This window comes from Anarrhichthys ocellatus, unplaced genomic scaffold, assembly GCF_004355925.1.
Source record: "Anarrhichthys ocellatus isolate YVR2014 unplaced genomic scaffold, GSC_Weel_1.0 scaffold29, whole genome shotgun sequence".
NCBI lineage: Eukaryota > Metazoa > Chordata > Actinopteri > Perciformes > Anarhichadidae > Anarrhichthys > Anarrhichthys ocellatus.
In genome coordinates this window covers 752,149-774,985 of record NW_022280059.1, presented here as the reverse complement: position 1 = coordinate 774,985, position 22,837 = coordinate 752,149, and the positions used below count along the sequence as shown (strand labels likewise).

The 22,837-nt window shown below is 41.3% G+C and overlaps 2 protein-coding genes across 5 annotated transcripts in view; one reads left to right on the top strand and one right to left on the bottom strand.

The window, feature by feature from the left end:
• Nucleotides 1-6,015: 6,015 nt before the first annotated feature.
• klc3 (kinesin light chain 3) lies at nucleotides 6,016-18,608 on the top strand. Of its 3 annotated transcripts, XM_031863574.1 has the most exons (14): nucleotides 6,016-6,213; nucleotides 7,583-7,831; nucleotides 8,511-8,576; nucleotides 9,027-9,191; nucleotides 10,163-10,238; nucleotides 10,818-10,963; nucleotides 11,084-11,166; nucleotides 11,867-11,954; nucleotides 12,164-12,265; nucleotides 12,461-12,634; nucleotides 12,926-13,025; nucleotides 14,280-14,460; nucleotides 14,642-14,708; nucleotides 16,447-18,608. In XM_031863574.1, exons 2-14 carry the CDS (start codon nucleotides 7,622-7,624, stop codon nucleotides 16,528-16,530), a joined length of 1,542 nt encoding a protein of 513 aa, XP_031719434.1. In that variant the 5' UTR covers nucleotides 6,016-6,213; nucleotides 7,583-7,621; the 3' UTR covers nucleotides 16,531-18,608. The 3 variants fall into 3 exon arrangements, with proteins under 3 accessions (XP_031719434.1, XP_031719433.1, XP_031719435.1); XM_031863573.1 differs by having other exon boundaries at nucleotides 6,016-7,831; XM_031863575.1 differs by lacking the exon at nucleotides 6,016-6,213 and having other exon boundaries at nucleotides 7,744-7,831; nucleotides 8,492-8,576.
• The window catches only part of ercc2 (excision repair cross-complementation group 2), a 16,005-nt gene continuing 8,638 nt past the window's right edge, over nucleotides 15,471-22,837 (bottom strand). Inside the window, exons 16-24 of one of the 2 annotated variants that reach the window (XM_031863572.1) lie at nucleotides 22,564-22,627; nucleotides 22,278-22,399; nucleotides 21,978-22,070; nucleotides 21,579-21,651; nucleotides 21,382-21,452; nucleotides 20,876-21,019; nucleotides 20,607-20,750; nucleotides 19,527-19,621; nucleotides 15,471-16,600 (exon numbers count right to left, since the gene is read on the bottom strand). In XM_031863572.1, coding sequence (XP_031719432.1) covers nucleotides 19,529-19,621; nucleotides 20,607-20,750; nucleotides 20,876-21,019; nucleotides 21,382-21,452; nucleotides 21,579-21,651; nucleotides 21,978-22,070; nucleotides 22,278-22,399; nucleotides 22,564-22,627 — 804 coding nt within the window. In that variant the 3' untranslated portion in view covers nucleotides 15,471-16,600; nucleotides 19,527-19,528. Of the gene's footprint in view, nucleotides 16,601-18,654; nucleotides 19,622-20,606; nucleotides 20,751-20,875; nucleotides 21,020-21,381; nucleotides 21,453-21,578; nucleotides 21,652-21,977; nucleotides 22,071-22,277; nucleotides 22,400-22,563; nucleotides 22,628-22,837 lie in introns of those variants that run through there. The other variant, XM_031863571.1, reaches the window with a different exon arrangement.

Genomic DNA, 22,837 nt, shown 5'->3' with positions numbered 1-22,837 from the left:
ACGGCAGAGTGTACCGTTATTTCTTCCTGCTGTCGGCTGGTCTGTTGGGGGTCAACAGCGGTGTTGTATTGCCAGTGTGAACCCCCCCCCCCCCCCCGCCTTCCATGCAGGTTCTTACCCAACTCCCCTTTACGCACGCACGCACACACGCACGCACGCACACACGCACGCACGTACGCACGCACGCACAGAGACATTGAATTGATAGGCAGTGCTGCCAATGTGTCAACAGAGTGGGACGCTGCAGCTGCGAGGTGACAGCTAAATGAAATATATATATATACGATAATGATATATTCAATCATGATAGTCAGCTGTCTCATTTGTGTGTGTGCATGTTTGTGTGTGTGGTGTGCGTGTTTGTGTGTGTGGTGTGCATGTTTGTGTGTGTGTGTGCATGTTTGTGTGTGTGTGCGTGCATCCATTGGAAGAAGGTTACCCTGAGCTGACAGGAAAACAAATCAGTGAGTGATCAGAAAATAATGTAATTACAGGGGATACATTATTGTAAGAACTTTACAAATAACTTCATAAAAACAATATTTTACAAACATGAAAGGAATCAAAACACAAGTTTGAATTGAAGTCAGTAGTTAATGAGTCAATAATAGTGTACTTAGGAACAAAGACTTAACAGTTCTTATGAAGGTCAGAGAGGTTTATAAAGAGGTTTAGAAGGCTGAACTGCTTTATTAAAGGCTTAGCTTTTCACTCACATGGTTTTACATCAAAGCTGGTTTTCAGTCTGGACAAACTAAAAAACGCTACTTATTCCAGCAGTTCTTTTCACAAAAGACATAACAATAAAAACCACATCAGGACTTATTAATAAAGTAAGCAAAATAAAATATGTAATTGAGGAGCTAAATTGTTCAGTTCAGTACCTAGTCTCTCATAGACACAGTAGTTGTGTGCTAAAGTGAGGAACCAGTTCCCAGTGCAGAGAAGAGTTAACACTAATACTGTCTGCAAGTAATTTCATTATTAAGAGTGTCTTAATGTGCACACAGAGTCACTTCATTTATCTCTTTATACATTAAATGAATTCAAAGGGCAGTTTCACTGCTCTCCGATGAGATCTTCAAAACAAAAGCTCTAAATGGAGCAGTTTATTCCTCTGGTATTTCACAGAGGATGAGGAAAGAAAAAGTTCAAAGTTCCCAAGATCTTATAATCCCCATGCACACTCTGATGTCCTCACTTATAACATGTAGATACTCAGTAGATATTGTAGATACATGTACATGTAGATATTTTATGTAGAAATAACAGTTCTTTAACATGTGTTCCTCGCTTAGAAATGAAAAAGAAGTTTATAATTCTTCCAGCAGATTATCATCATGGTGTTCATTTTTTATGAATAATCTGATGTGTTGTCTCAGTCCACTGAGCTGTGGTCCCGTCAAAGAGCATTCTTTCCGAACTTCCTCCTTCTTCATGTTGCACAGAGGCCATTAAAGAACTGAAGGCATTTATTGCGCAGTTCAAGTAACCAGAGTAAGTACAGAGAGTGTCTTTGGTTGAAACCCGGTCCGTTCTGCAGGCTGCAGACAGAGGCCCAATCCCAAAGTCCCCCCCTACACCCTTAAACCCTGACCCCTCAGGGACTTACCTGACGTCAGCTGGTATGTGCTTGAGTTTGCAAACGTGCAAGGGCTTGAAATGGAATAAATACCTATTTGACATTACTTTGTAGCAACATATTGCGTTACCTTGATCACACTAAAACATGTTATGTACAATTGTGGGTTTTTATTTTACGTTTTCACTCCCTGATTTGACCAATCTTCCAGGCTCTTGCCTTATGAGACCAGAAGTCGCTAATTGTCAAATCCATTTGCTTGTTTTTGTAAAAACAGCTTTAGTTAGCAAAACTAAGAGAAATGTTTGATGTCCCATAGAGAGCCGTGGGACAGCACCACAGACGGACTGCACGTAGCCCTCTCGGACTTTGCGGAAACGGGCAGTGTGGAGTAATTGTAATTTATTATATTTTGTATGTGTTTTTGTTATTTACTATTTTTCTTTTCTGTACGGAGCCTCCAGTGAAAGCGTTTTACATGATTGCGGAGCTGGAGGCAGAGCTGTATGAGGAGGAGCAGGAAGTGGGAGGGGTCTTGATTAGAGCCTAAATAGGGGGATTTGAGGTCTGAGCCTTTTTTGCCCTTACCTGTAGCAGAACCCTGTGCGCTCTACTGGACTAAGTCCTTGTCTGTGTAAATATGTGAGTGTCTTTTCTCTATGTACATTGATTGCAGTACCTTTTTAGTTATTTAAGTTAAAACGTATGAACATTGTGTTAATTCTAGTCTGTTAAAGAGTCACCAGATATTGCTTCCTTTGTATTAAATTTGTGTATGATAATAATATGTTGTATATATTTCTGTTTAGATCAAATAAAACAGCATGGATTCAGCCTCATCTGTTCTGCACCTGTCTACAATAAATCAGTTGAAGTGGATTCTCCTGGTGTATGATTGTGCCTGACCTCACATCATAGTGTTTGTCAGGTAACCAGCACACCCTCATGCAGTCCCGAATGGTAAATATATTACAATTGAACTTGTGTATTCAGACTGACAAACATCTTGAATCTGTGGGTATAGACGGGACAGATAACCTGTTGTTCATGGATTAAACTATTTGACATTGACTATCTGTAAAACAAACAAAAACTTAACAGTTGGAACCGAATGATTTATCGAATTCTATTTATCAGATAATTTCGTAGAGCTTAGACTTGTTTTATTAAATTAAGGTTAATTTATTGTCATTTAACAGCATACGGTTGCACAATGAAATGCAAGTTATAGTCCCTTTGTGCTAGACAAGAAGAACAAAACTATGTGATGGAATCTCACGGCCTGAAGAAAGAAGCTGCTCTGAAGTCTGGTGGAGCAGTAGCAAATAGTTCTGTAGCTCTTGCCAGAAAACCAGCAGGGTGAACAAGGATGTGAGTGTTGTCTGTAAACCTCCTTTGGGCTCTGTGCAGGCACCTCACTTCACCGATATCGGATGCTCGGTAAATGGATACCAATGACGATCCGATTTATTTTCATTGTGGTCCTGGCTAGAAAGTGGAGATGACCAATCTTCAAGACAATTAGTTTTGAGCAGTTAGCACATTGCATACATGTATGTGTATGATCAGTATCTGCTGTATTCAGTTGATCTATAACAGGGGTAGGAAACCTCACGTAGATTAACCAGTGGCATACTAGCAATCATTTAAGTTTTTTGGGTGGAATTAAAGAGCCCTCTCATCCACATGCCAAATTAACTCTTTAACAACAATTGGCAGTTGTGTCGCCTGTTATTTTTGGGAGTTCGATTTTTTTTTTTAATGTATTTTTTCACGTGCCCGCATTCTGCTGTTTTCAGTAGTTTGTCAGATGTTACTGAGAGTAAGAGCTTCAGAGTGCTCTCCTCTTAATTCCTGCTACCTACCTGATCCCAGTCCGGTAATTATCAGTGAATATGTGACCAGCATGTATTGGGGGGGTGTTCATAGTAAGCACAGAGGCCTGGAGGAGTTTCCCCGGGGACCAGTGACCTTATATGGCCGGGCCCTGCCTGCACGCCCACCAGTCAGTTGCTGGTGCTTCTCTGCCTACCTGACAGCTGAGCCGTCCATCAACCCACCCATATCCGTAACTGTCACAAACACAGGCTCTCAGGATAGTTCCTGTTTGTTGGGCTATCTCACTCATCTATAGCGCCATCTGTAGAAACTCAAACTTTTACAAACAAAGTCAAAAGCAAAACAAGTCACAGCCCAGATGGATAACTGAAAGGGCCTACAGGTCGACAGGGGGTCTCGGGTCAAGTGGCCCCCTCAATAGAAGTTCTGGTTGGAAAGACATATGGCTCAATTAGTGGTAGGGATGACCTGAATTTGTTTCTTTTTGCCCTTGACCCTGATCAGTCTGAGTATCTGCCAACAAAACCCAGTGGTGGAGGAAGTATTCAGATCATGTACTTAAATAAAAGTAGTGATGCCAAACTATAAAAATACACCGTTACAAGTAAAAGTCTTGCAAAATGTGCTGCTTGATGAATCACCGGCACAATTGTCACTAAAAGAAGATGCAAAATGACAAATTGAGATATTTTTGGTAATTTTGCATTCCTTTCAATCTGAGGGTCTTACTCCTATGTTTGAGGGACTTTTGTCCCATTGGGCCAATTGTCTAATAATCTGCTCTCAAGTCACAGTACTCCTTACACTGTTAGACTAAGGAAACTTTAAGAAGTCATACAAATACCATAAAAAAGGCTTTAAATAAAAAATAATTAAAGTTGGACATTCAGTCAATATTTATCGCCACTTTATCTAAGAAAAAGTGGCGAAAAAGAAAAAAGTCTTGCTATTTCTACTTTGCTGAAAACAGAAAGGGGCATTGTTGATCCCTCTCAACACACACACACACACACACACACACACACACACACACACACACACACACCTCCACACACACACACACACACACACTGCTTGTTCTTTAGATGCTATTTGTTTGCAGTTACTTTAAGCTGCTGAGCTTCGGCTCCACTGATTTCCACTAAAAGCTGCTGTAAAGAAGTAAATGCATCTTAAATTGATTGTTTCCTAAAAGCTTGTTCCTCCACAGGCTTAGCTAACGTGACATTAAGACTAATGCTAGTTCATACAAGGACCACCAACTTAATCTGACTGAATGGACAAACTAATCTGTGACATGGTGTCATCAATACAACATAAGAACACAAGGTGAATCAGTAGTATTTATATCAGTCATTTCTTTTTCTGTATTTGATATTTAAAAATTATTTTAACATAAGTAAAATATACCTGTATTTGAAGTTATGATCAGTAGATGATTGCTGAATTACTCAGTTGTTGAACTCCCCAGTCAGCGATCCAGTAATTAGGCCTCAATGGGAACAATGGAAGGGATAGATGATTTCAAAATAACAGGGAATGGCCAATCACTTCGACAAGCAGTTTAATTTAATCACAGCGACAGAATTATCTAATATATATTAGTGTCTTTTATTTATTGAGCTATCTATTAAGTCATCTTTAAAGAAAGGTGGTGAGATTTGAAGAGCCTATAATTATAATGGATTTCTTTGACATGAAAACTGGTTTAAAATGTGAAGAAAAAACAATCAATACATATCAATACATATCCATAAACCTATCTAATCCAATATATTTGCATGTGAGGCTCAAACACAAACTGTTAAAGTAAATAATAATAATTAATGTCCACAAAAAGCCTTCGGCTTCACGGGTTGGGTCAAACATATCAAAGTAAATCCCAATAAACACAATAAATAAACCGTTAATGTCGTTAATAATCTGTCATAATCTTGTCTCTCTCCTCACGTACGCAGTTCATCTCTCCGACAGATAGGTGGCCTTGTCCCGGGCAGGACATCACGGCCAGCTCCGGTGCCGCGGTGTATGGTGGGAAATATGGGATCAGGTAAGCTGCTCCTCTACTGCATGGTCAATTCACTCGCACATATCTGGACAGATGCAGGAAGTCATGATAATTTGCCTTCAAAATAAAAGCGTTGCGTTTTTTAATGTAATATAACGAGGGGATAAACCTGTCGCGTTCTATGTCAGTAAGACATATCTGTAATGTTATTGCACAAAACCTAGAATAATTTATGTATTTCACAGTTACTTTTACTGCTTATGTAGTTGTGAGCCCTGCCGTCATCCCATATTGTTGTTTTCACACTGTAGGATAAACGGCCCATTAACACCTTAAGTTAAAGTTAAAATATTAAAGCTGTAAGTTGAAGACTGACACCTGTAATGTATTGTCACTCTCGGATTTGGTGAACAATTACTGGTGGCAAGATAGAGCAGCCATACCTATTAGACAGTCTATACATAATGCAGTAGTAAAATGCACCAATATCTGCAGAAGACTTGTTTTACTTTGAAGGTGAGAGCCGGAAGTTGGATGTGTTGTTATGCTAGCTTAATGCTAATGTGTCTGTGATGAGAGGAGGAGCTGAGAGGAGCAGGTGAATCATTTACAGTTATATAGTTTCTTACTGTCCCACCTGTTCAACAGTGAATAAAGTAAACACTACTGTAAGCAGAAATGTTCCACTGTACATGACAAGTTCCGTTTTCCAAATAACAATAGTAACAATAGGTCAGAGTGGACAACGAGACGAAACCACGCCGCCGGAGCCTGGATTTAGCAGGTAGGCTATAAATAACTTTTTGTTCACGTTAATGTCAGATGAAGCCTGTTCGCCGGTGTGTTTACATCGTGTTTCCGAGAGTAATTCACATCCTTTGAGAAGCGTTTATGTGTTGTTTAGTACAGCCGATGATTGTTCACCAAAGAATGAACAGAAATATCTCGTAATGTGACGCAGTCGTCATTATATCAGAGAAGCTTGTGTTGGGTTTAAGTTTGACTAAAAATTCATTATTCCTGACATGTGAGTAAACACACCCTGAGGCCTGTAGCGCCGCCCACAGTAGACGCAACATATGGAGACTGTTTGTTTTCATACATTTCAACGCTTAATGTTATGTAGTTAAGAAAACAACACGTTGGTTATCGTTTTGTATTGTTGTACAGTCGTAAACGGTCTGCTCCTATGCATGTACTTCAACATAACCACCCATATACCCACTTCTCTCAGAAAAGAGGAAACTAAAAACCATCACGTGTGTGTGTTTAGTAAAGTTGCTGACAGTTAGTATTGTCTTTACCATTTTCTTGTTACTGTCTATGAGACAAAAGTATTGAATTTCAAATATTGGGCAGAAGCCATGTCTTGATCATCTTTATCCATCTTTATCCATCTCCATACATTTACATTAATTACGAGATTGAAGTGAAGTTAATGAGTGAAATCAACAATAACTTGCAGAACAAGTACGAGTTAAAGCCAAGTTCATATCAAAAGAACAGTGTACTGACTTTGAAATACTTCAATTGAGAATTGTTTGCTGGTATAATTTAAAGTTGGCTTGCATGCAGAGAATGTGCCAAAAAAAAACAATATTCATACTTTGGGAGAGTGGTCTACTGGTACAGTACTTCTACTGCAATAACTAATACTGCTACTACTATTAGTACTACATCTACGAGTACTCGTACTGCTGCTTCTGCTACTCTACTACAACTATGTCATGACTACCAATACTACCACTGCTTTTACCACTACCTCTTCCATTACTATTATATATTACTACAGCTGTTGAATATACCACTACTTATACTGACACTATTACAACTACTGCTACTAATTCTTCTAGTAGTACTTGTGCTGCTGCTACTAGTGCTAATGGTATGCCGCTTCTACTAATACTACTACTGTAGTGGTACTTGTACTGCTTCTAATACTACTTCTATGCCACTACTACATCTGCCACTTTTACTATTGTATTACTTCTACTACTATCTACCACTGATCTTAAATAGTCTACTATTTCTACTGATACCACATGCTTTTACTGCTTCGACCTCTACTGCTCCTTTTACTTCCACTACTACAAGAGCCACAATAATCACTTCTTCTACTATTTATGTGTACGTCCTCTTTGTGCTGTTCCCAGGTCAGTTGCTGTGAGAGGAGGATCCTCATAGCTGGAGTCATGTTGTCGGCGGAGGAGATCCTGTGCAACACTCAGCAGGTGATCGCCGGGCTGGAGGCGCTGAGAGGAGAGAACCGCAGTCTGCTGGAGAACCTGCAGGAGGCGATGGAGAGCCGGGTGGCGCCAGAGAGCGGCAGCGTGGAGCAGGAGAAGAGCGGCATCATCCGCCAATCACTGGAGAGGATAGAGCTGGGGCTGAGCGAGGCCCAGGTACGCAGTATTGGAAGTAGTATTCACTCAACTGCTTTAGCAGGCAGCTGTTCTCTGTGATACAGATGTTAAAAAACCCACCGTACGCTACCCGCTGGGCACCAAATCACAGACGGGGCCCAGTTAGCCACTTGCTGGTGGACATAGTGAAGCATTTAGCAGCTGAAGAGACAGAAGGTTTTTTCTCAGGAGTTGGTGGAGACCAAAGCAGAGCTAAAAGGAGCGTGAATACTGGACGTATATTCTTCAGCTTCCCAGACAAACGACTCCAGGGGAGTGCTGATGTTGCTACATTTCATCTGGACGTGTCAATAGGCAACTTTGCAATATCAACTTTATAAGGTGTTGTTTTCAACACTCAAGCAATTCAAAGAGGAGGCGCATTAAAGGTACACAAGTACAAAGAAAACATTTTCAAGTAAAAGTTGGATTTAGGATTAATGAGTGCAGAAATGGCATCTGTACATCATCATCTGTACATCAACTGTGGCTCAGTGGTTCGATCTCCGGCTCCGCTAGTTCCTGTCGATGTGTCCTTGGGCAAGACACATATGGTATGAATGTTAGTTAGTTCTCATGGTTGCCCCTGTCCTCAGTGTGTGAATGGGTGAATGATGACATGTTAGTGTAGCACAAGGCATTTCCCACGTGATGTTTCAGTTGTCTCCCGTCCCTCCAGGTGATGATGGCGTTGTCGGCTCATCTGGGTTCCCTGGAGGCGGAGAAACAGAAGCTGCGTGCTCAGGTGAGTTTCTGCAGGACGCGTTAGAAAAAGAGAAGAATAACTGAAGAGGTAAACGAGTAGATGGGAGATTCTCTGACGTCGTTAAATCCTTCATTGTGTTTTTTTGACCCTAAAGAAACTTATGCTTACTGAAATCCTCCTTCTTCATACTCATAACCCACGCCTCCTTATTTTCCTACCTCCTTTCACCTTTGTCCTCCTTTACTCTGCCTCTTCCTTCACCTCCAACTACTCATTCCTCTCTTCCTTTTCCCTCTTTGTCCTTTGTCTTTCCTGTCCTCCCTCATGTCATTTTATCAATTCTCCATCTTTTCCTCCCTCCTTCATTTCCTTCCCCTCTCCACCATCTGCTTTCCTTTCTTCTTCCTTTCTCTCCCCACTCCCCTTTCTTATTATTTTCCTCCCCCTACTTTGTCGCCTCCTCCTTCTCTTTCTTCGTGTCCTCCTCAGGTGCGTCGTCTCTGTCAGGAGAACCAGTGGTTGAGGGACGAGCTGGCCGGTGCTCAGCAGCGGCTGCAGGACCGAGAGCAGGAGGTGGTCACCCTCGAGGAGCAGAACAGACACCTGCAGTTCATGTCGTCCATACGCAAATACGACCTGGAGGAGCCGCAGCTGGTGAGGAGACCAACAAAAACACGCTAACGCAAATGTGTGTGTGTGTGTGTATTTAGGAAGAGTTTGCTCTCCCTACATCACCAGCCAGTTAGGGCTTCACAAAGGATCAGATGTGGGGAAAAAAAGACATCTGGATTTTTCTGTATGTCTTCAGGGAAACCATGCGGAAATTTGAACGTAATTCAGTTACAACCGAAGAAAGGTATTTAGTCGGTGTAGTCAGGACAGTCGACTTTGAAACTGGTTCTTAAAGCTGCAGTAATTAGGCTCGTTTGAGATGAGCCAGAATTGATCACAGGCGATCGCCGCTCAATGCATGCCGGTTAGATTCGTGTCCGACTTGCTCTGATGTCATGAACACGTGGTCAACGATTACCTCACGGGATTGGGCCGCAGGTTTTAGAGCCAGGTGCGGGAGTTGCTCTCCACCGACTGCATGACCCAATGACTGCATGACCCAATGACCCAATGCATGATGGTCATCACCAGATCGAAGAGCTGATGAATAAATCCAAACGAGGTCTGTAAACTACAAGTAGCCTACAGATCGGATCCAACAGGAAGTAACTATTTCTGTGACTTCCTGTTGATTCTTTGAAGGCAGCTGAAAACTGTCCGACTTGACCGCAGTTTTTTTTTTCAATGCCCCTTGCTGCTGCCGGCTGCTCTCGTCCACACTTCAGGCGAGGAGCTGCTCATCTCGAACGAGCCTATTGTCTCTGTGGGCCTCTAGGGTACAGAACAACTCCACAACCAGCTGACACACACAGCCTGACACCGTATCACCCCAGTCGATATGGTTGATGTGTTGTTGTTGGAAACCGTTACCTATTAACACATCCGTTAGACTTGCCTTTAGCTGTGGTTTGGTCTCCATGAGGGAAATATCTGTCTGTAAATATTTGGTGCTGGTCGGGTATCTTACAGTGGATTTATTAGTGCTTGCTGAGTGTGTTTGTGTCTCACTTCAGGACGACAAAGACGCGTCTTCCACCAAAGAGTCTCTGGATGACCTCTTTCCTACCGAGGACGAGGAGCAGTCGCAGAGTAAGACTTTAATGTGCTTTTTATCATTCCCAGCATAAATGTGACATTCTCAAGGAGAGGTTGGTCTAAATGAAGGAGGGTTAGCTTCATCACAAAAGAATCTCCAGTCACCTTGATTTTGTCAGGATTGTGGAAGAACCTCAGACAGTCTGACTGCATGGGTAGAAACCACTGGTGGGGAAATGTTTTAGTAATTTGGGTGAACTGACTTCTAATGTCGATGTGGTTTCCCCTGTTTTAACCCTCATAATGAGCTCAACCTCACTGTTTATGGGTAGATTCTTTGCAAATCTCTCTAATTAACATGATTTTCTCATCCAGCTAAATGTGTTTACACAATCAGTTTGTTAATTGAGTCTGAAATCTTCTTTTTGTTTATGTATCGGTTGCTGTCGGGATGTAAAGATCATTTCTGCAGCTATAACAAAGTCTTCTTGAAGATTACCAACCCCAGCTTTAATGCATCTGATTTAATTCATTGACTTACTTTAATGAAATGTGACTCAAACTTGCAATCTGCTTACATCAAGTCCACGCTCATAGCAAATTCTGTACATTTGTCTGTTTGTTGCTGTTCAGTGTCGCAGCCTCACCACAGCAGTGCAGCAGCCGCAGCCCAGCAGGGCGGCTATGAGATTCCCGCCCGCCTCCGAACCCTCCACAACCTGGTCATCCAGTACGCGTCCCAGGGTCGATACGAGGTCGCTGTGCCGCTCTGTAAACAGGTGAGAGAGCGGCGTTCGCCTCCAACTGGTCCCCTGCATAGTAGCTGAGAACCGTTTGCCCAACGAGAGCATATGAACCATTATGTCCAGATCAAACGCCTTGTTTCGATGTCTCACCAGGCTTTGGAAGACCTGGAGAAGTCCTCAGGCCACACCCACCCAGACGTAGCCACCATGCTGAATATACTGGCGCTGGTGTACAGGTGAGACCAGTCATAATATTACCTGAGGACCTCATGAGATTCTGTTTCATACGACACATTAAAACAGGAGTCTGTATTTCACTGACATTATCCCCCGTTATGATGTCACGGCTCTGCGTAACATCTGCTTGTATAAAAATATTATTCTATTTAATGTTTGTATTAAATATGTATTATATTATGTGAGACTATTTATGTTTATATGATACTCTGCTCCGGTTCAGAATGGGTCTCACTACTGTGTAGCGAGATAAGCCTCCTGAATTGGCTCCCAAAATGCTGACAAAGCGTTCTTTCTTAATTGCCAACGCAATTAAGAAAGAGGCTGAAAAACAAAATAAAAGAAATTTGACCCAAAATTACAGGGATGGACATGACCCGTGTGTTTGGCAAGATATAGTAGGTAGTCTGTGGTGGAATGTTTGTGAGGCAGAGGTGACAGAAAAACTATATATTTGTGGTATTGATCGATATTGAGCAAATTAATTCATAAAACTTTAACTGAAGTTTGAGGTTGTTAGATCTGACAAATGTCTCCACACTTTGTCTAGGTCACTGGATAATGTATTGTTCTAAACATCTTCTATAACCTTAAAACTCTCTCTGAAATAAAATGAGCGGGACTGAAGAACACAACAGTGATATTGTGTGAAACATTTGATTTGAGGTGACGAACGGTGTGACGTGTTTTTCTCTACAGAGATCAGAACAAATACAAAGAGGCAGCCAACCTGCTGAATGACGCGCTGGCGATCAGAGAGAAAACTCTCGGAATGGACCATCCGGCTGTAAGTTAGCCTCCTTTGATAGACCAGCTGCAGTCTGACCACACACACTGACTCTAACCTCAACTAAGTGCTCGGTATTTCAGCCTCCAGCTCATTTGGTTTCCGGGTGCGCTGCCTGTTGATATTACCCCAAAAATATCATATATTTAAGGTTTTTAGTGTGGTTTATGAGACTTGGTATGTAACGTGCGTTGTGTGTGTTTGTGCAGGTGGCAGCAACGCTCAACAACCTGGCAGTGCTTTATGGGAAACGAGGGAAATACAAGGAAGCAGAGCCGCTGTGTAAAAGAGCTCTGGAGATCAGAGAGAAAGTGAGAGAATACACACAGGGTTACAGTAGTTAAAGTTAGATTTTAGATTAAAACAGTAATGTTTTGAACACAGGACTATAACTTATAACAGTATAAGTATTTTTAAAGTGTTGTATCGCTGTTACGTCTTATATGTCGTCCGTGTTCCATACTGTAATTATTGAAAGAATAATGTATTTTGTTTCTGTATCTCAGGTTCTGGGTACGGACCACCCAGATGTGGCCAAGCAGCTGAACAACCTGGCTCTGCTGTGTCAGAACCAAGGGAAGTACCAGGAGGTGGAGCAGTACTACGAACGCGCTCTGCACATCTACCAGAGCAAGCTGGGCCCAGACGACGCCAACGTGGCCAAGACCAAGAACAACTTGGTGAGCGGACGCCTTGATGTCGGGTCTGGTTTCTGTCAAATGTGCCGCTGTCCGCCGTCAAATCATCACGGTCAAGATCGTCACAAAGGAGATGACAAATCGTAAACTATAAGTTCTTACAATGGAGAAAGTTTTTGTAAATTCTTTCTTCGTTTCTTTTCTTTGTTATAAATGTGAAGTGTGAATGCTGCAAAATGTTGTTGTTGTTTTTCTCTCCTCACTGAAATCTTCTCTTTCTTCTACTTCCCTGTGTCTTTGTTGTTCCTTTGTTGTGTCTTTGTTGCTCCTCAGGCGTCGTGCTATCTGAAGCAGGGCAAATACAGACAAGCTGAAGCCCTCTACAAAGAGATTCTCACCAGAGCGCATGAAAAGGAGTTTGGATCTGTAGAAGGTGCAAAAGTGTTTGTTGTTGTTTTACTGCAGAGTTATTATATATTTTGATGTAGGCTTATCCTTTTGGTTTATTACATGTCTGCCTCCACATGCTGTATTTTACAATGATTTTAATGAAACTTTGGGGAAATGACGTGGTACCCGTGGATGTGGATTGTTACAGGCTATGGAGTCATCATATGTATTGTTTTAACACTGACTTAACTATCGTCTACTGGACACTAAGAGGTGTGCCATTGATTTTGACTAGGATTATTTTGACAGTATCTCGCAATGTTAACGAAAGTGAAAAATGATTTGTGTATCTGCCTCGTGATTTCGCATCCATTCCAAAGTGTAATTGTCTCTCCCTTGGCCCATGACGCACCCTTCAGGCTTCATTAGAAGCAGCGAGGGGGATGATACCATCTTATTGTGATATGCTGAGTATTTCACTAACGTATATATTGCGATTTATTACCTTTTAATAATTGCAAATTATGCAGTTTGTCATCTAATAAGATAAAGTCTTCACTGACTCCATCAGACTTCAATCATTTTTATTTAGGCAAAAAGGGGGTTGTTCAAATAAAGTTGTTCAAATAAACAGATGAGGTAATGAGTGCACGACCACAAGGGATCTACTTTACCATATGATCTAAAACCACTACATTGGAAGTGAAAACAGGCAAATATTGGCAAACTAATGTATTACAGATAGATTTTGTTCACAACTTAAACCTTTTGTATGCGCCCTCGCTGTATGTGCACGATGATGTGGTCTGTGGAGAGGCTCTTTTCCTTAAAGCTTTTGAATGATCAGGTTACTTCATTTGTACTCGATGGTAGATTTGGTTTTCAGTAGACGAGCCGTCCATATTGACTTACATTTTACAAACAACGCTGAAATAGACAGATTGATAAAAGAACTCAAGGCTTAAGGTGATGTGATGTAGCACGAGTAGAGAAAAGTCAGCAAATTGGCAAGTTTGCAGACATTACTCTCAGTCATCCTCTGGTCACACCAGAGCAAGTAGAGCTTTAGCAACACTACCTCTGAGTTACTGAGCTGAGGGAGCTTAATTGCTCATGAAGTCAACTTTTCTCCAAAGATTCATAGTCTCACTTAAACGGCGAAAAATACATCTAGGTGTTAAAGTAAACAGCTCATTTTGCATCAGTTAAAGTGCACCATGATGTACTTCTGTGTGTGTCCGAAGGAGCATTCTGTATGTTCAAGCACCGGTTTGTTGTCTGTCTGTCCGTACTACAGGCGATGGTCGTCCCAGCTGGTCCGGTGCAGAAGACGGTGGCTCCGGACAGGATGAACTCAGTAACCTGAAGCGCAGCGGCTCTTTCACCAAACTCAGAGAGTCGATTCGCAGAAGCAGCGAGAAACTGGTCCGCAAGCTGAGAGGAGTCGGCATGGAGGAAACTACCCCGAGGAATGCTGGGTAATATTCTGTTACGAAGGTGTTAATCCCCCACCGTACGTCCAACTGTAGCAGGAACCAGGAGGATTTCACCATTTTCAAATCAGTAAAACTGAGATTGTAGACGTTTAGTGTGTGTTTGATTGGACTATGTCCTTTTATAAAAAGGTATGTATGATATGATATTCTGTGGTGTTTTCAGGATAAAGAGGGCAAAGTCTCTGAATGTGTTGAATGTTGGAGCCATAGAGAGTCAGGACGGGGCCCAGGTGAGCAGACCGGTGGTGATCAGATCAGTCTAACAGTGATGACGTGCACATACAGTACTCACGCTTTTCAATTCAGTGGTTTATTTGGTGCTAAATGCTTATTGTTGTGATGTTTCTGCTCATCACTATTTATATTTACTTCCTGAGAATGTATTTCATGGATTGTTATCAAACACGTTTTCCATTAATATGATCAGTGGTAGAGGAAGTATTCAGATATTTCACTTAAGTAAAAGTGGCACAATGTAAAGATACTCCACTACAGGAAACGTCCTGCATGTGAAGTATGTAAGTATAATAAGGAAACAATCTAAAACCTTCTCAGACCCTTTTCATACACTTTATGACCCTAATCGCCACTTTGAGTCCTAACCAGTTACATTAGCAACACATTACAGTGATCGTATTACAGCTAAACTAACTCATTGGACCACTGTATCAATGTAACCTAACCCAGGTAGGTGTGGTGACTAAGCACAGGGAAAAGATTTGAGCGACTAATAAATCTTGCATTGGTCAGAGTGATGCAAGTGATGCACACGAGCGAAACCAAATCCATAAAACACACACACATAGTATAGTATGCCTTAAAGAAACATGCTATATTATAGCATAGCATAGGAAAGTAGGTAGTAGGTGTTTAGTATAGTATCTCACAAGTATTGTGTGCCATGAAATTATATCATCATATACAGTATTTCCAAGAAATATTATAGTACAATAGTATAGTATGTCATAGTTCAATGCCGTCTTAGTACAGTATGCCATGAGATATTTTTAACAATGTATTATATTGGCCTACTTTGCCATAAGAAAGTTATAGTATGTCAAAAAACTCTTAGTATAATATGTCAAAAAGATTCAGGGAAAGCAGCCTGATAGCCAGACTTACTTGGAGAATGTCGGCCTATTAATAGATAAATTAAAGCAACAGAGATTTAGAAAATTGGACAAAAAATGTCAGATTCTAAATGTTATCCTTTTACTCGTCTATGGTGGTTATTTGCATAAAACATAATTCAAAGGATTAGGAAATAAATTACTTTGTTTTTATTAAAATATTTGCTTTGAACATTTTTTCGGGAATTAGTAGTTCTAACTATATATTATGGAGATAGTTTAACAGGTCGTAACTCTCTCTGTAATATCTACTTTCTTCTCTATCATTACATACGTTTCCCGTCAAATACTACATTTGAACACATCCTGATAACGCTTTAATTCACCGTTACCTCGGTTTCACTGAGTGGAGCTTGAACACACAATAATGTAAATCTGCTGCTGGCTCCTATAAGCAGGACTGTGGTAGGGAGCGCCTCTGTGCTGTCGGTCACTGCAGTCACAGGATGCATGGGAATGAATTACAATGTTATAGGCCTGTGTGTCTGATGAAGTTAGTTGGTACACATGTTGCTCTGCTGTTTAACCAAGAAGGTGTTTTGCCAGCTAACGGCTAACTTTAATTACTGCTTCTGCTAATTTTAGCGGATTTGTTGTTCACAATGGAGCATTATCAGTGATCGATAAAAGAATTTGGAAAAACTTGTGAAGTTTTAGTATGGTTTATTAAAAAAATGAAAAAAGCCAAAGTACAATATGGCAAAAAAGTCTTAATAAAGTCAAATTACAGTGTGAAAGTCATAGTACAGTATGTCGAAAAGAAGTAAAACCACTGACTAAAGTATGTGGAAAGACTCTCCCTCGTTAACCTCCACTTTATCTGTTTCCTGTTCCTCAGTCGAGCTGCTTGACGGACGTTCGAGGCCTGAGCTCCAGCACACAGAGCCTGACGAGAAGAGGTTCACTCGGTGGTTCCAGCTAACGCACACATTACCCGGGAAGATGTTCACAAATGTATCCGACACCACCGTGGATGCCCCACTTTGAGTCACCTTAAGGAAAACGGAGACATCTCATTTATTCACTATCCCTCATTTGAAAAAGAAATAAGAAATTAATGTTTTCATGGCCATTGAGGAAGCGTCTCCAAACAACCAGTAGGACGGTGTGGTCACACGCTTTGACATTACATATTGCACTATAAGCTTTCCTTCCTGTTCACTTGAAATTCAATATCATTCCTTCTTCCTGGATTCATGTTAGAAACGAGCTCAGTGTCCTCAGAAGTTAAAGAAAAGAAATCATGTTCGACTACTTTAAAGAACACTGTTTTACGGCAATCTGCTGAAGATTAATCAGCAGATTGACGTTACCGATTACTTTTTAATCTGTTTGAATTCTCTTGAGAAGCAGGGATGTGAAATTGCACAACTATGAAACCGTAAATGTTACAGTTGGTTTAAGACGGAGATGTTAAGCTGAAGTTAAACTTCTTTAGATGTGTTTTGCCTTTACAACGTGCAGGCCACTCATTATACGATGCCGTCAAAGCGCATCATAAAACTGTTTACGTGAGCTGTTCTGTGACAGTTCAGTTTAGTCGTTCCACATGACGGGAACGAAATGACCGATTAAGGACCAACTTTAAAACACAAACACCAGCTGAACAAAATGAACGCACATATCTGACTTGATGGTAGCTGGTACTATTCCTAAAAGATGGATATTTTTGCAAATTTATATTCAAATTATTTATTTATGATCTTTTTTCATAGTGCTAAAAGATACTTATCACAAGTTAATATATGTTCTGCTCAATCAAACTAGGATGGCCTCGTGCTGAATGACTCATGTTCAAAGAAGTTATGAGCCAATCTCTGGTGAACAATGTTTAAAGTGTGCTTTTGTGGAGAAACTCAGTTTCACAGATCTGTTGATTTGATTCAGCCTGTAGTAAATCAATCAACACTCAGTTATGTATTTGTCACATTGTGAGTTAACATTTGATTCAGAAAATTGTTTTAAGATATCTGGATTCCCTGAGTTATTGTTGTGCCTGAGTCAATGTTGCACATTTTGGCTTTGTATTGGGGCATTCTGGACAATGTTCAGCTTATCGTTTGCACATAATTGACAACATTTTCCTTAAATGACTCAGTTGAACGAAGACTTCACAGTTGAACCATCTACTCAAAGCCGCTCTGTGGACGACTGAAGCCACAGATGTCTCAGCAGGCTGTATACAAGCTCAGACACAAAGTTAGTGGTGAACCTGTGAAGACAGTCAAACACGTCGCAGCTAAAGTGCAAACCAGAGATACAAAGAGAGAGTTTTGCAGTCATCTGACCCATAGGGGTAAAAATAGCAATTTTGAGCGGAGGTCGCCCACATTAGTGTCTATTTCATCTACGCTCCACTGAAATCCGCAACTGACTATTATACTTTTAATGTGACAGGTTTATGTGTGCTCTTTGAATTTGTAATAATTACTTGAAACTCATGACGTGAACAAAGTCATTTCTATGTTGCTATGCAGACAGAGCATTAAATAACTCATTTTAAAACTCCTTTAATCCTCAACAATGTTCAAAATAAGATAATGAGGTGCAGCTAGGAAATCTTGCTCCATGAAAATGTTACCACCGAATCCTCGGGGATTTGTTTCCCACAAAACTCAATCTTCCGTTTCATTTTGTTTTTTATTCAAACATTCTGTGAATCCTGGTTTTCCAGGATGGAGAACTGTATCTGCTGGTTCAATGTAAGGGCTGGAATCACACGGTTAGTTCACTGTAGAGACCACAGTGTGTTCATGAAACACTGTCAGAATGTTACATATAAACACATCTCCTGATGCTGTCTTTATTCTGGTAAATATGAATCTTTCTATTTTATATTTGAAAACTTGAGCTGAAATAAATTACAACACGCTGTTAAAACTATACGAGTGTTTGCCTGCAGTTATTGCTTTGTGGTTTATGTCTCAGTATCATCTTCACCTTTCTGCTTGAACAGCTACTATAAAGTCAGATTGTTCATTTATTCCCTGAAGACGGGCCGGGATGGAAAGGCCTCGTTCCTAAGAAGAAGAACTCAAGTCAACTGTTCAAAACAAACATTTATATTCAAACTTCCTGGTTGAAAAACAGATACAAAAGTTCGGTATAAAATGTGAGTGTACAGCAGCAAAAGAAAGGCCCAGTCGTCCTGTCTGTATGACAGACGACATCTGGACCGACATTACACCCACAGATGAACACACGTGACCCGCCGGTGACGGCTGTTCACATGTCAACACTGCTCGTCTTGTGTACGTATCCGCACGATATGTGTCAGAAGTGGAAATTCAGCACCGTGGAGAGGAATGTCACTGTTGATGGTAAATGTATGATGTATGTATTATCTACAATGAAGTTTTAGCAGCATCGAGCTGAAATAGAAGCCTGTACTACTTCCAATGGATGATGGATGTTGGGAAACCAACAGCTGCAACTGGGAACTCAGCTTTCTGGGTCAATATAGCTCAAGCTGAGGAACTGACACATGAAGCACATTTAAAGAGCTGTGGTGCTAAATATTCTGTAGACTTCTTGTGTGTGTGTGTGTGTATGTGTGTATGTGTATGTGTATGTGTGTGTGTGTGTGTGTGTCCTGAAATACAGAGGCTCAGAACTTTGGTGCTCTGTAATTACGGTACACTGAGTGACAGTTATTCCGTCTGAAATCATCACTGTAACCACCAGAGCTGGGCCAACATGTGTTTTAAATATGGTTCATGGTTTGTTCACCACAAAGAGAAAGAAGAGGTAAAGAGGTTCATTCTGCTGGTGATAACCAACACTCTCTGACACATATCTACTTTAACTGTCCTGGTGAACTCCGTACACCGAGCACTGCAGACGGGTTCAATTGAACTCAGTTCCCTTGATGTCACTGTAACGGGTGATGACATTGTACACGCAGTGTAGTTATGTCACCTTCAGGTCTGGTGAGCGATCTGACTGATTTTCTTCAGCATCTCTTCTGACTGCAGCTGCTCGAAAGTCAACAGAGACAGACCCAGCTGGTCCTCCTGGAGAGAGACAGAGTGAGAGAGAGGTCAACATCGGGATACCAAGAAGGTGATCAAACACCGTCTGGTCAACAACTCTGTGTGTCTTGCTACATCACTCTTCAGCCTGCTGAGGACCTCTAGTGAATCATCCTGTTTGCTCTGCAGCTCACAGTAATAATAGGACACAGTGTGAAGCTGTTATCTGTTAAACGCAGGCTTTTTACTTGCTCTGTACTAGAATTACCGATGACGCAGTTTACATCCATATCTGTCCAAAATGACATCCCTTCATCGTTTTATCTTCTTAGTTATGACCGTCACACAAACGTCTAACGAAACCTGCTTTGTGAGGTCAAAATGACCTTTGACCTCACAATATCAGTTCCTCCAGACGGACGGCCCAAACATAATGCATCCAGTCACGGCACGAGGCATAAACACAAGTGGCTGCTAAACACTGGCCAAGTTAAACTTGAGTTATTGTATCAAAAGCTTTTTCACTCTTCTGTTTATTCCATCTCACCCAATGTTACAAATGATTGTCCTGCAGCAGCTCAAAAAACCTGATAATTATTCATATCGGCCAAAGTATTCATTCAACCCATTGATGAAAATGTCCTGTAGACACAAGAGGCACTGAAGTGCAGACTGCACACATGGCCTCTCTGGACGTTTTGCATCTCACAAAGATCATGAAATATTTATTCTGTGATGACAAGAACATGGTTTATACATCCGATTATGCTGTAAAATTATCATTTTGAGATTTCAAGAAAACACTGTGTTGCAATCATGAGATAATTTAATTGTAGCAAACTAAAATCAAACATCTTTACATTCCAACTTCTGGTTTAAACTTGCTATGTTACTTTTGCAATTAATATTTTTATCTTTTTATTAGTTTTGCTTTTAAATTTCCTTTAGTTAACAACGAGGGATAGCTGCACAGATATATAAACGTGAAGCACAGATGGTGGACTCGTGTGGTGCTTGGCGGGCGTACCTGTCTGAACGGCTGAGCCATCTGTCTCAGGAAGTGCTTGGAGAGCTGGACGGCCTCGTCCACGGTGAGGTTCAGACTGCCGTCGGTGATGTGCTCCTGAATCCAGCGAGGCAGCTTCCCACGTTTGTCTGCTCGGGCGTAACGCTGCGGACGGGAGAGGGAGTCGTCTCACTCAATGAAACCACCAACTGCTCCAGTGAAGCTACTTCAAATCTGAAATCTAAAGACGGTTTCTAGGCGTGTTGTTTCTGCCGTAGGACATCACGCACCTTGTCGGCGAAGATCATGAGTCCGTAGTCTGTCTTGCCTCGGATGGCTCTGCCCACACACTGGGCGGCGTGACGCATGGCGTCAAACGTCAGGAAGTCGTTCTCTCGGATCTGAAACTGATCGCGAAGGTACTCCAGACGAGCCTGAAACACGCGAGTCAGAGAGGAAGAGAGAACGTAAAGCTGAGGACAGAGCGACGGCAGTAAAGACTGAGAGGTCAGACTGAGGACAAAGGGCATTTCAATAGAGAACGTTCATACACGAGCATCCGTGCATGAATATTATAGAGTGAAGTGAAATCACTCCCTTGTTCACTCATTCAGTTCATTCTGTAGTGAGCAGATTTTGCTTAGTGACTTAGTGACTTCACTTGCTCAAGAAAAAGTGACTTGGGACATGCACCGAGACTTTGACTAACTGACTTGAGTCACATGGTACAAGCCATGAACACAGTATTGGTTGTAATGTAAATGTTGAGGACTGTGTAATGTGAGTGAGTTCTGACCTTCAGGATGCGGCTCTGTGTGTAAACATAAGGCACTCCGAACATGATGACCGCCCGGCCAAAATGGTGCACTGCACAGAAAACAGAACAAGATTGAAAGTGACTATTTTGAGGAACTCGACAAACTGCCCGACTAAAGGAGAAGCATTCACTAAATCTGTATTTAGTCTGTAACCATAAAGCAGTGTGTCGCGTACCAAAATCTATTCCTTCAGACACCTTTCCTCTCGCCACCGACAGCAGGATGGCTCCTCTGCCGTTCTCACACGCCTGAAGAGCAGAGAGACACGCAGAAAGGTCAGAGGTCAGACGTCTGAGACCCACCGGGACAGAAGAAGATGAAACATTAAGTGACTTTGCTTTTGTTTCTTTCTTAGAGCTGCAACGGTCAACTCTTTTGATAATAATCAATTAATCATTTAGCAATTTCCTTTTTTTCTCAGTTTTATATCATATTGAACCGATTATTTTGGATTTTTAATTCCTTTACAGCAATGCTGATGCTAAATGTAACAGAGACATTGTGTCGTCCATTTTCACATCCCAATTACCGATGTCTGTGACATGAATAATAATAATAATATGTGTAAAGTGACCTCGTGGTATTTCTCCAGGGCCATGCTCGTCTCTGCAGCATCCGGAGTCTCAATGAAGATCAGCTTGTTCCTCTGGATGTTCTCCAGGATACCCTGCAAACAAACGTGTACAAAAACTCATGGATGCAACAACTTACCCAGAATGCATGCTGATGCAAACAGTATTCCGTTTCAATGATGCAAACATTTTAAACATCATCAGTGGTGGTATTATGGTTATACGTGAGAAGATAACTTAGGATCTATCTTTAAAAGAAGCAGGTGTGTGTGTGTGTGTGCTGCGTCTGTCCAAACACTGACCTGTTCATACCAGGATGCCACTATGTTCTCCATGTACACGTAGCTGGTGAAGAACGCCACGATGCCGTCGGGAACGATCGCAGACATCTCTAGGAGTAGGTTGCCATAGTTACGAATCACAGCTGGAAACAAAAAAAGAAAAATGGACGACGTATTTGGGAAAAAAGAAAAAAAAAATGATTTTGTCCTGAAAAAGACAAAACATGTCGTAGCTGAAACTCTCCAAAAAAACATGTTTTATATCTATGGCGATGTAATGTGATACATTCGACATATCTCTACTCACCAAAGTCTTCTCTGGTCTCAAACTTTGAGCTCAGGGCCACCTGATCGTTTCCTCTGCCAACTATCTGTGTGGGACAAACAGAGGAAGAAAGAGATTATTAAAGAACAACTCCGTATCAATATATAGAATATAAAAGTGTAGAAATGTGATGCTGTGTTGTTTTTATGTCACAATCAGTCGATTTCAGCCCTCGTCTGGTTCCGTAATTCCTTCTGCAAATCACAACAGTGTGTGTGTGTGTGTGTGTGTGTGTGTGTGTGTGTGTGTGTGTGTG

Excerpts from the sequence above, each read along its gene's own strand:
- klc3 (XM_031863573.1), top strand. The coding sequence starts at position 7,553 with ATGTGTACGTCCTCTTTGTGCTGTTCCCAGGTCAGTTGCTGTGAGAGG. Across the intron at positions 7,832-8,510 it reads TGGGGCTGAGCGAGGCCCAG|GTGATGATGGCGTTGTCGGC; the intron begins GTACGCAGTATT and ends CCGTCCCTCCAG. Across the intron at positions 12,266-12,460 it reads CTCTGGAGATCAGAGAGAAA|GTTCTGGGTACGGACCACCC; the intron begins GTGAGAGAATAC and ends TCTGTATCTCAG.